The sequence below is a fragment of the Mustelus asterias genome, chromosome 7, assembly GCF_964213995.1.
Source record: "Mustelus asterias chromosome 7, sMusAst1.hap1.1, whole genome shotgun sequence".
NCBI classification, from domain to species: Eukaryota; Metazoa; Chordata; class Chondrichthyes; order Carcharhiniformes; family Triakidae; genus Mustelus; species Mustelus asterias.
The window spans coordinates 362446-375005 of record NC_135807.1 but is presented as its reverse complement, the minus strand read 5'-3'; the positions used below and the strand labels follow the sequence as shown (position 1 = coordinate 375005).

The 12560-nt window shown below is 48.9% G+C and overlaps 1 protein-coding gene across 4 annotated transcripts in view; it reads left to right on the top strand.

Annotated features, from left to right (window-relative positions):
• Positions 1 to 12560, top strand: part of asb10 (ankyrin repeat and SOCS box containing 10) — a 38440-nt gene that overhangs the window by 14724 nt on the left and 11156 nt on the right. For 2 of the 4 annotated variants that reach the window (XM_078215528.1, XM_078215529.1), the window contains exons 2-4: positions 4467 to 4734; positions 5692 to 6196; positions 12065 to 12178. In XM_078215528.1, coding sequence (XP_078071654.1) covers positions 4467 to 4734; positions 5692 to 6196; positions 12065 to 12178 — 887 coding nt within the window. Of the gene's footprint in view, positions 1 to 4466; positions 4735 to 5691; positions 6197 to 11688; positions 12179 to 12560 lie in introns of those variants that run through there. The other 2 variants (XM_078215531.1, XM_078215530.1) reach the window with 2 other exon arrangements.

Below are 12560 nucleotides of genomic sequence, written 5' to 3'. Positions count from 1 at the left end.
GCTTTGTTCATCACAACCTATTAACTCACCCCCACCCCCCCATTCCAGACCATGTGATCTCCAGGGAGAGGCGAAAACCCAGAGTGAAAACTCCAGGGCCAATATGGGGAAAAAAAAATCTGGGAAATTCCTCTCCGACCCCCTGTGGGGATCGAAACGAGTCCAGGAGATCACACTGGCCCTGATCAGAAAATGCTTCCCAACCCTATTCATTTCCACTTCTGCTTTACGAACACCATCTGAATTCCCTGCCCCCGAGACAGGTTCCCAACTATCCGCAGTCTCGCTCTGTACTGGCACCAGCAAGATGATCATAGAATGAAGCCTTGAAACGAGAAACAAAGAACAATTAGCCCGCGCCGCTCCCTGGTCCAAACTAGACCACCCTTTTGTGTCCCTCCATTCCCACTCCGTGCATATAGCTGTCTAGATAAGTCTTAAACGTTCCCAGTGTGCCTGCCTCCACCACCTTGCCCGGCAACACATTCCAGGCCCCCACGACCCTCTGTGTAAAATATGTCCTTCTGATATCTGTGTTAAACCTCCCCCCCTTCACCTTGAACCTATGACCCCTCGTGAACATCACCACCGACCCGGGGAAAAACTTCCCACCGTTCACCCTATCTATGCCTTTCATAATTTTATACACCTCTATTAAGTCTCCCCTCATCCTCCGTCTTTCCAAGGAGAACAACCCCAGTTTCCCCAATCTCTCCTCATAACCAAGCCCCTCCATACCAGGCAACATCCTGGTAAACCTCCTCTGTACTCTCTCCAAAGCCTCCACGTCCTTCTGGTAGTGCGGCGACCAGAACTGGACGCAGTATTCCAAATGCGGCCGAACCAACGTTCTATACATCTGCAACATCAGACCCCAACTTTTATACTCTATGCCCCGTCCTATAAAGGCAAGCATGCCATATGCCTTCTTCACCACCTTCTCCACCTGTGACGTCACCTTCAAAGATCTGTGGACTTGCACACCCAGGTCCCTCTGCGTCTCTACACCCTTTATGGTTCTTCCATTTATCGTGTAGCTCCTCCCTATATTATTCCCACCAAAATGCATCACTTCACATTTATCAGGATTGAACTCCATCTGCCATTTCATTGCCCAAATTTCCAGCCTATCTATATCCTTCTGTAGCCTCTGACAATGTTCCTCACTATCTGCAAGTCCTGCCAGTTTTGTGTCGTCCGCAAACTTACTGATCACCCCAGTTACTCCTTCTTCCAGATCATTTATATAAATCACAAACAGCAGAGGTCCCAATACAGAGCCCTGCGGTACACCACTAGTCACAGGCCTCCAGCCGGAAAAAGACCCTTCCACTACCACCCTCTGTCTTCTGTGACCAAGCCAGTTCTCCACCCATCTAGCCACCTCCCCCTTTATCCCATGAGATGCAACCTTTTTCACTAGCCTACCATGAGGGACTTTGTCAAACGCTTTACTAAAGTCCATATAGACAACATCCACGGCCCTTCCTTCGTCAACCATTCTGGTCACTTCTTCAAAAAACACCACCAGGTTAGTGAGGCATGACCTCCCTCAAGAAGCGGAATAGGGATAGCCCAGGAAATTACCGACCGGTGAGTCAAACCTCAGTGGTTGGTAAGCTGATGGAGAAGATCCTGAGGGACAAGATTTATGAGCATTTAGAGAGGTTTAGTATGCTCAAGAATACTCAGCATGGCTTTGTCAAAGGCAGATCGTGCCTTACGAGCCTGGTGGAGTTCTTTGAAAATGTGACTCAACACATTGACGAAGGGAAGGCGGTAGATGTGGTTTATATGGATTTTAGCAAGGTGTTCGATAAGGTCCCCCATGCAAGGCTTCTAGAAAAAGTGAGAGGGCGTGGGATCCAAGGGGCTGCTGCCCTGTGGATCCAGAACTGGCTTGCCCAAACCATTGGTTCCAACCATTGTTCATGTAAATTGAGTTTGTGTCTTTATATGCTCTGTTTGTGAACAGAATTCCCACTCACCTGAAGAAGGGGCTTGGAGCTCCGAAAGCTTGTGTGGCTTTTGCTACCAAATAAACCTGTTGAACTTTAACCTGGTGTTGTTAAACTTCTTACTGTGTTCACCCCAGTCCAACGCCGGCATCTCCACATCTTGCCCAAAGGAGGCAGAGAGTGGGGATAGATGGGTCTTTTTCTAAATGGAGGTCGGTCACCAGTGGAGTGCCCCAGGGATCTGTTCTGGGACCCTTGCTGTTTGTCATTTTCATAAATGACCTGGATGAGGAAGTGGAGGGAAGGGTTGGTAAGTTTGCCGACGACACGATGGTTGGTGGGGTTGTGGATAGTCTGGAGGGATGTCAGAAGATACAGAGGGACATAGATAGGATGCAAGACTGGGCGGAGAAGTGGCAGATGGACTTCAACCCAGATAAATGTATAGTGGTCCATTTTGGCAGGTCAAATGGGATGAAGGAGTACAATATAAAGGGAAAGACTCTTAGTACGGTAGAGGATCAGAAGGACCTTGGGGTCCGGGTCCACAGGACTCTAAAATCGGCCCCGCAGGTGGAGGAGGTGGTTAAGAAGGCGTATGGTGTGCTGGCCTTTATCAATCGAGGGATTGAGTTTAGGAGTCTGGGGATAATGATGCAGCTATATAAGACCCTCGTCAGACCCCACTTGGAGTACTGTGCTCAGTTCTGGTCGCCTCATTACAGGAAGGATGTGGAAAAGATTGAAAGGGTGCAGAGGCGATTTACAAGGATGTTGCCTGGATTGAGTGGCATGCCTTATGAGGATAGGCTGAGGGAGCTTGGTCTTTTCTCCTTGGAGAGACGTAGGATGAGAGGAAACCTAATAGAGGTATATAAGATGTTGAGAGGCATAGATCGGGTGGACTCTCAGAGGCTTTTTCCCAGGGTGGAAATGGCTGCTACGTGAGGACACAGGTTGAAGGTGCTGGGGGGTAGGTACAGGGGAGATGTTCGGGGGAAGTTTTTCACACAGAGGGTGAGTGGAATCGGCTGCCATCAGTGGTGGTGGAGGCAAACTCAATGGGGCCTTTTAAGAGACTCCTGGATGAGTACGTGGGACTTAATAGGATGGAGGGTTATAGGTCGGCCTAAAAGGTAGGGATATGTTCGGCACAACTTGTGGGGCCGAAGGGCCTGTTTTGTGCTGTAGTTTTCTATGTTTCTATATTTCTATCTCGCTGATCTGTGCCCCTCATTATTTTATAGACCTCTATAAGGTCACCCCTCAGCCTCCTACGCTCCAGAGAAAAAAGTCCCAGTCTATCCAGCCTCTCCTTATGACTCAATCCATCAAGTCCCGGTAGCTTCCTTGTAAATCTTTTCTGCACTCTTTCTAGTTTAATAATATCCTTTCTATAATAGGGTGACCAGAATTGCACACAGTATTCCAAGTGTGGCCTTACCAATGTCTTGTACAACTTCAACAAGACGTCCCAACTCCTGTATTCAATGTTCTGACCAATGAAACCAAGCATGCTGAATGCCTTCTTCACCGCTCTGTCCATCTTGACTCTACTTTCAAGGAGCTATGAACCTGTATCCCGAGATCTCTTTGTTCTATAATTCTCCACACAGAGGGTGGTGAGTGTCTGGAGCAAGCTGCCAGAGACAGTAGTAGAGCGGGTACAATTTTGTCTTTTAAAAAGCGTTTAGACAGTTACATGGGTAAGATGGGTATAGAGGGATATGGGCCAACTGCGGGTAATTGGGACTAGCTAAGTGGTAAAAACTGGGCGGCATGGACAAGTTGGGCTGAAGGGCCTGTTTCCATGCTGTAAACCTCTATGACTCTATATGTCGCATGCAGTGTGGTGTACACAGGGCTGTGTGTATGCACAGTGTGCATTGTGCTGTACACAGGGCTGTATATATATGTACAGTGTGCAGTGTGGTGTACACAGGTCTGTGTATATGTGCAGTGTGGTGTACACAGGGCTGTGTGTATACACAGTGTGCATTGTGCTGTACACAGGGCTGTATATATGTCCAGGATGCAGTGTGGTGTACACAGGGCTGTGTATATGTGCAGTGTGGTGTACACAGGGCTGGTGTATACACAGTGTGCATTGTGCTGTACACAGGGCTGTATATATGTCCAGGATGCAGTGTGGTGTACACAGGGCTGTGTATATGTGCAGTGTGGTGTACACAGGGCTGGTGTATACACAGTGTGCATTGTGCTGTACACAGGGCTGTATATATGTCCAGGATGCAGTGTGGTGTACACAGGGCTGTGTATATGTGCAGTGTGGTGTACACAGGGCTGGTGTATACACAGTGTGCATTGTGCTGTACACAGGGCTGTATATATGTCCAGGATGCAGTGTGGTGTACACAGGGCTGTGTACATGTGCAGTGTGCAGTGTAGTATACATAGTATGAATCTAACCAGGTTGTTGTCAGGCTGACATTGTGGAGCCACTGCCCCTGTGTCTAATCAATATCCCATTGCTTCTCCACGCTGCAGGAATCTGGTCTCTGTGTTATAAGCAGGAGTTTACCACCCCGTTACAGATCACAGCCAGCCGTGGCTACGACAGGTGTCTCAGGCATTTGCTGAGCTGTGGAGCGGAGGTAGACTTTGCACCTGGAGGGAAGACTGCGCTTCACGAAGCGTGTGAAAATGCCCAGGCTGAGTGCGTACGACTGCTCCTGAGCTACGGAGCAAATCCCAACGCTTTCTCCGAGGATGGCTACACTCCACTCCATCTCTGCTCCTCTCCAGAATCCTTGCCGTAAGCTGGAACAGATTGTCAACTCCAGTGGGAGGGGGCGGGGGAGGGGAGGGGGGCAATTACCTTTCCCAGAGTTATTTCGGATCATGGGAATGTTTGGACACGGAAAGCTGTTCCTTAAACCAATTAAATCCTTGGAATTATACCAACCAATCAAATCCCACCTAATTAATCAACCAATCAAACCCCAGCCAACAGAACAACCAATCAATCCCCACCTATTGGAATAGCCAATCAACCTCCATCCAATGGACCAATCAGAATGATTCCATCCGGAGTCCATACTGGATTTCCTCGATCTTCCTGCTGAGAATCTCTCTCAGGGTAGAGTTTGGTGCTGCTCCTTGGAACTGAATCTCCATCGACTGTCAGCTGTCATTCCCAACTCCGCCCTCCTGGTGTCACAGGAAATCTTCACATCAAGGTGTCTAGAACAAAGAACAAAGAAAATTACAGCACAGGAACAGGCCCTTCGGCCCTCCAAGCCTGCACCGACCATGCTGCCCGACTGAACTAAAACCCCCTATCCTTCTGGGACCATATCCCTCTATTCCCATTTCATTCATGTACTTATCAAGACGCCCCTTAAAAGTCACTACCGTATCTGCTTCCACTACCTCCCCCGGCAACGAGTTCCAGGCACCCATCACCCTTTGTGTACAAAACGTGCCTCGTACATCTCCTCTAAACCTTGCCCCTCGCACCTTAAACCTATGCCCCCTAGTAATTGACTCTTCCACCCTGGGAAAACGCTTCTGACTATCCACTCTGTCCATGCCCCTCATAATCTTGTAGACTTCTATCAGGTCTTCCCTCAGGTTGCCCTTCAGGTTGCGTATTATGGCTGCTGCCTGGAATTGGATGTTTGTGGCCATCATTGTAATGATCCAATTTGGATGGACAAGAGACAGGTGACTGGATTGGCCGCTGAGCTATAACTGCGATTCTTGTTGATAGGTGTGCAGTGCATTTGTTGGAGTTTGGGAGCCATGTGAACAGTCGCACGGAGGATAAAGATGACACAGCTCTTCACATTGCGGCTAGATTTGGGCTGGAGGAGCATGTGACCAGGTACCTGGGACATGGAGCCTCTGTCAACAGGATGAATGACTGTGGACAGACACCACTGCACTGTGTGTGCGCACAGGCACACGGCAAGGAGGATGCTGAGAGGTATTACCGCGTGTGTCAGCTATTGATTGAACATGGAGCCAGCGTCAGTGCTCTGGACGAGGAGAAGCAGTCTGCTCTGCACCTGGCATGCCGCACAGCCAACAACCAGATGGTGAACCTGCTTCTCCATCGGGGAATCGATGTTAACCGCATGGACTATGGTGGCAATGCCCCAATGCACAAAGCTTTACAGGCTGTAGCTTACAGGTTAGAGCTGGAACCAGAACACACAGTCCGATCCCTCTTAAACTACGGATCCATCCGCATCTGGCCAGGTGCAATTCCTAAGGTGAGACAAACACCCCTTGTGATTGGTCAGTGCAAGTATGTCCATACTGACTGATATGTGTATGTGTTCTTTCCATGTATTTGGCATGAATATGAGCATGTGTTCATGGATGTCTGTGTTACTTGGACAGTGTTGGCAAGAGGTGGGCAGGATATTTCTACACAGCGAGTGGTTATGATCTGGAATACACTGTCTGAGTGGGTGGTGGAGACAGGGAAAACTCACACTCAGTGGAGCACAGAGCTCCTCTATTCAGAATTAACATTATTACAATTACACAGCTCCTTCATTGGGCTTTCCCCAGTCTGGTTGATGATGTTTTATCAGGAAGGGGGGTTAATTTACGTTGAGCGAGTGGATAAGTGGAGCTGAGTCCACGAAAAGATCAGCCATGATCTTATTGAATGGCGGAGCAGGCTCGAGGGGCCAGATGGCCGACTCCTGCTCCTAGTTCTTATGTTCTTATGTTGACTTCTTACAGGTTTAAGGTGCTGGGGGGTAGGTACAGGGGAAATGTTCGGGGGAAGTTTTTCACACAGAGGGTGGAGGGCGAGTGGAATCGGCTGCCGTCAGTGGTGGTGGAGGCAAACTCAATAGGGTCTTTTAAGAGACTCCTGGATGAGTACATGGGACTTAATAGGATGGAGGGTTATAGGTAGGTCTAGAAGGTAGGGATGTGTTCGGCACAACTTGTGGGCCGAAGGGCCTGATGGTGCTGTAGTTTTTCTATGTTTCTATGTTCTCTCACCACTTGTCTGTAAACAGAAAGGTCATATGAATGTTTCCATTTTTATGAGTGGCGCATATTTCCAAATTCGGTATAAATAACCCGGAACAAACTCCAGGTAGGATGTACTCAGAGCATTAGTTAATTTGCACAAACTTAAACAGGGGAGGATAGTAGCAATCATAGATCATAAAATCCATACAGTACAGAAAGAGGCCATTCAGCCCATCGAGTCTGTACCAACCACAACCCCACCCAGGCCCTATTCCCGTAACCCCACACATTTACCTTACTAACCCCCTGACACGAGGGTCAATGTACCATGGCCAATCACCCTAACCCGCACATCTTTGGAGTGTGGGGGGAAAGCGGAGCATCCGGAGGAAACCCATGCAGACACGGGGAGAACGTGCAAACTCCACACGGACAGTGACCTGAGGCCAGAATTGAACCTGGGACCCTGGCGCTGTGAGGCAGCAGTGCTAACCACTGTGCCACCATGCCGCCCCGGGACCCTGGCGCTGTGAGGCAGCAGTGCTAACCACTGTGTCACCATGCCGCCCCGGGACCCTGGAGCTGTGAGGCAGCAGTGCTAACCACTGTGTCACCGTGCCACCTAATGTTGCCTCCTTTTCATTCGTACAGTAAAGAGGGATAGAGAAAGAAAAATTTACAGGACAAGACTAAAGAGAAAAGAGTGTTTGTTTCACACGTGTCCAGAATCAGAGTCCATAAGAACATAAGAACATTAGAAATAGGAGCAGGAGTAGGCCATCTAGCCCCTCGAGCCTGCCCCGCCATTCAATAAGATCATGGCTGATCTGACGTGGATCAGTACCACTTACCCGCCTGATCCCCATAACCCTTAATTCCCTTACCGATCAGGAATCCATCCATCCGCGCGTTAAACATATTCAGCGAGGTAGCCTCCACCACCTCAGTGGGCAGAGAATTCCAGAGATTCACCACCCTCTGGGAGAAGAAGTTCCTCCTCAACTCTGTCTTAAACCGACCCCCCTTTATTTTGAGGCTGTGTCCTCTAGTTTTAACTTCCTTACTAAGTGGAAAGAATCTCTCCGCCTCCACCCTATCCAGCCCCGCATTATCTTATAAGTCTCCATAAGATCCCCCCTCATCCTTCTAAACTCCAACGAGTACAAACCCAATCTCCTCAGCCTCTCCTCATAATCCAAACCCCTCATCTCCGGTATCAACCTGGTGAACCTTCTCTGCACTCCCTCCAATGCCAATATATCCTTCCTCATATAAGGGGACCAATACTGCACACAGTATTCCAGCTGCGGCCTCACCAATGCCCTGTACAGGTGCATCAAGACATCCCTGCTTTTATATTCTATCCCCCTCGCAATATAGGCCAACATCCCATTTGCCTTCTTGATCACCTGTTGTACCTGCAGACTGGGCTTTTGCGTCTAGAACATAGAACATAGAACAGTACAGCACAGAACAGGCCCTTCGGCCCACGATGTTGTGCCGAGCTTTATCTGAAACATGCTCAAGGACCCCCAGGTCCCTTTGCACGGTAGCATGATTTAATCCAATGTTGTATTCCTTCACAGAGTCAACAGGCTGGACAGATGTGAGATAATTCACTTTTCCAATGCAGTTGGCTTCCACAGTGATTCACGTGGACATGAATCAGTCAGTCTTGTAGGCGATGGTACAGAGGCTCAGTAGGAACAGTATAGATGAGCTCAGGCACTAAACCTGGACAAAGTCCCTTTTCCCCACTGCTGCTTGGTAGAAGGAAAGATGGCACTCTGACCTTGCAGCTCCACCAGCTTGGTTCTGGGGGGGGGGGGGGGCGGGGTATGCAGTGGTGGTCATGTGATATGGTTCCCACCTGTCCATTTTGGCTTTGACAAACGATGGGTTTCTGAGATTGTTCATGTTGCAGCCATTGTGGGGACCTTTCTCCCAACAGCTGAATCAACTCCAGTTGGCCTGGTCTACCTTATGAAATATAGGCAGCCTTTGTGTAATTCCCTGAGAAACTGGTCTCTGCAGACCCCAGGGATCATTCGCATATCTTCAGAGATAATGAGGCACAGGTTTCTGCAAAACTGCCAAACAGCACTTATTCAAACGTTGCACTGGACATGACTTCAGCCTCTTTTGAGAGAAGTAGTCCAGAGAGACCATGAGAAGATGTAGACGGAATGGTCAAATGGGCAGGTAAGTGGCAGATGGAATTTAACCCTGGAAGGAGTAATTGGACAAGAAAGTACTCAATGAATGGTAGGACACTAGGAAGTTCTGAGGAACAAAGGGACCTTGGCGTGTTTGTCCACAGATCTCTGAAAGCGGAAGGACATGTTAGTAGGGTGGTGAAAAAGGCATATGGGACACTCGCCTTTATCAATCGGGGTATAGATTACAAAAGCAGGGAAGTCATGTTGGAGTTTATAGAACTTTGGTGAGGCCACAGCTGGAGCACTGTGTGCAGTTCTGGTCACCACATTATCGGAAGGATGTGATTGCACTGGAGGGAGTGCAGAGGAGATTCACCAGGATGCTGCCTGGGATGGAACATTTCAGTTATGAAGAGAGGTTGGAGAGGCTTGGGTTGTTTTCATTGGAGCAGAGAAGACTGAGGGGCGACCTGATCGAGATGTACAAGATTATGAGGGACACGGACAGAGTGGATAAGGAGCAGCTGTTCCCCTTAGCTGAAGGGTCAGTCACGAGGGGACACAGGTTCAAGGTGAGGGGCAGGAGGTTTAGGGGATTGTGAGGACAAGCCGTTTTACCCAGAGGGTGGTGACGGTCTGGAATGCGCTGCCTGGGAGGGTGGTGGGGGCGGGATGCCTCACATCCTTTAAAAAGTATCTGGACGAACACTTGACACATCGTAACATTCAGGGCTTTGGGCCAAGTGCTGGCAGATGGGATTAGGTGGGAGTTCAGGTGTTTCTAATGTGTCAGTATGGACTCGATGGGCTGAAGGGTCTCTTCTGCACTGTGTGATTCTTTGATTCCATGGTAAGGTCCACATTGGGCACTGGATCCAGTTCTGGTCAGATCCAATGTCCACATTCTCTAAACCTGTTATCATTATGTGCACCTCGATCAAACCTCCCCTCAGTCTCCTTCACTCCAGAACAACAACAGCTGCTCCAACTGAACCTTGTTGAAACCGCCCCCCATCGCAGGAACCTGCATTATATTATTCAATTCTTGAATGGACCAACCATACATGAAGTTGATTTTTCTCTCCACTCTAGCTATGACTATAACACCGCATTCTGCACTCTCTTTTCCCTTATGAACGGTATGCTTTGTCTGTATAGCGTGCAAGAAACAATACTTTTCACTGTATCCCAATATGTGTGACAGTAATGAATCAAATCAAATCATTTGGGTAAATCTCACTCCACACCCTCTCAAGATCACTCACGTCCTTCCCAAAGTGTGGTTACCAGAACTGGATACAAAACTCTAACTGGGGCCTAACCAGAGCTTCAGAAAGCTTCACCATTAACCTTCCAGCTTTTAGAAACATAGAAACAAGAAGCAGGAGGAGGCCATTCGGCCCTTCAAGCCTGCTCCAGCATTCATTTTGATCATGGCTGATTGTTGAATTCAATATCCTGATTCCTCCCTTCCCCCCATATTCCTTGATCCCTTTAGCCCCAATATCTAATTTCTTCTTGAAATTACACAATGTTTTGGCCTCAACTACTTTCTATGGGAGTGAATTCCACACATTCACCACCCTCTGGGTGAAGAAATTTCTCCTCACCTCAGTTCTAAAAGGTTTACCACTTATCATCAAACTATAACCCGCATTCTGGACTCCTCCCACCATCGGGAACATTCTTTCTGAATCTACCCTGTCTAACCCTGTTAGAATTTTATAAGTCTCTATGAGATCCCCTCTCACTCTTCTAAACTCCAGTGAATATAATCCTAATCGACTTAGTCTCTCCTCATATGACAGACCTGCCATCCCAGGAATCAGCCTGGTAAACCTTCGCTGGACTCCCTCTATAGCAAGGAAATCCTTCCTCAGATAAGGACACCAAAACTGCACACAATACTCCAGGTGTGGCCTCACCAACGCCCTGTACAATTGTAGCAAAACCTCCCTATCCCTTTTCTCAAATCCTCTCACTATGAAGGCCAACATACCATTCACCTTCTTTACTGCCTGCTGTACCTGCGCGCTTACTTTCAGCGACTGATGCACGAGGACTCCAAGGTCTCGCTGAGTATCCGCCTCTCTCAATTTACACCCATTCGAGTAATAATCTGTCTTCCGATTATTGCTACCAAAGTGGATAACCTCGCATTTATCCACATTATACTGCATCTGCCATGCAGATGCCCACACACTCAGCCTGTCCAAATCATACTGAAGCATCTCTGCATCCTCCTCACAGCTCACCCTCCCACCCAACTTTGTATCACCTGCAAATTTGGAGATAAGACATTCAGTTCCCTCTTCCAAATCATTAATATATAATGTGAACAGTTGGGGTCGCAGCACAGATCCCTGCGGAACCCCACTAGTCACTGACTGCCAATCAGAAAAAGACCCATTTAGGCCAACTCTTTGCTTCCTATTTGCTAACCAGCTTTCTATCATCTCAAGACATTACCTGCAATCCCATGTGCTTTAACTTCACACAGTAGTCTGTTATGTGAGACTTTGTCAAAAGCCTTCTGAAAGTCACATCCACTGGTTCTCCTCGGTCAATTCAACGTTTATGCTCAATGCCTCTATTTATGACCCTGTTGCCAGGTATCCCCCCAGCTCCCCTTGGGTAGGGAGTATCCCTCTCCCGCCCAGTGCTGAATGAAGCCACCCTGCCGTGCCCGCCCAGTGCTGAATGAAGCCACCTGCCGTGCCCGCCCAGTGCTGAATGAAGCCACCCTGCCGTGCCCGCCCAGTGCTGAATGAGGCCACCCTGCCGTGCCCGCCCAGTGCTGAATGAAGCCACCCTGCCGTGCCCGCCCAGTGCTGAATGAAGCCACCCTGCCGTGCCCGCCCAGTGCTGAATGAAGCCACCCTGCCGTGCCCGCCCAGTGCTGAATGAAGCCACCCTGCCGTGCCCGCCCAGTGCTGAATGAAGCCACCCTGCTGTGACAATGTTACACTCTCTATGTCTTGGTCCTAGGTGCTGAAATTCTGCTCCCAGTCTCCACGGACCATCGAGGTTCTCATCAACGTCTATGATCGGCTCAAAGTGACAGATGATTGGATGGACTCAGTGCCCCTGAAGGTTTTCCAGGTACAACCTGTATCCAGAGTTTGGAAAGATTGAACAGAAATCTCTGCCCAGGAAAGAGTGGTCACGGGAGGCCAAGGTTTAGAGCTGTCCGGGAAACATTGTGCTTTGCTGCTCCATAAAGCAGGATGTTAGCTGTAGTCACTGAATGACAGCCACCAGCTCCTACAGCAACAATAACTTGCATTGATATAGCACCTTTAATGTAATACAATGTACTAACATGGGTGACACAAGGGTGGTGGGTGTCTGGAATCCGCTGCCCGAGTTGGTGGTGGAGACAGAGACCCTAAACTCTTTTAAAAAGTACCCGGATCTGCACCTTGAGTGCTGTAAGCTACAGGGCACCTGGGTGTCCTTGGGCTGGAATGGACCAGATGAGCCG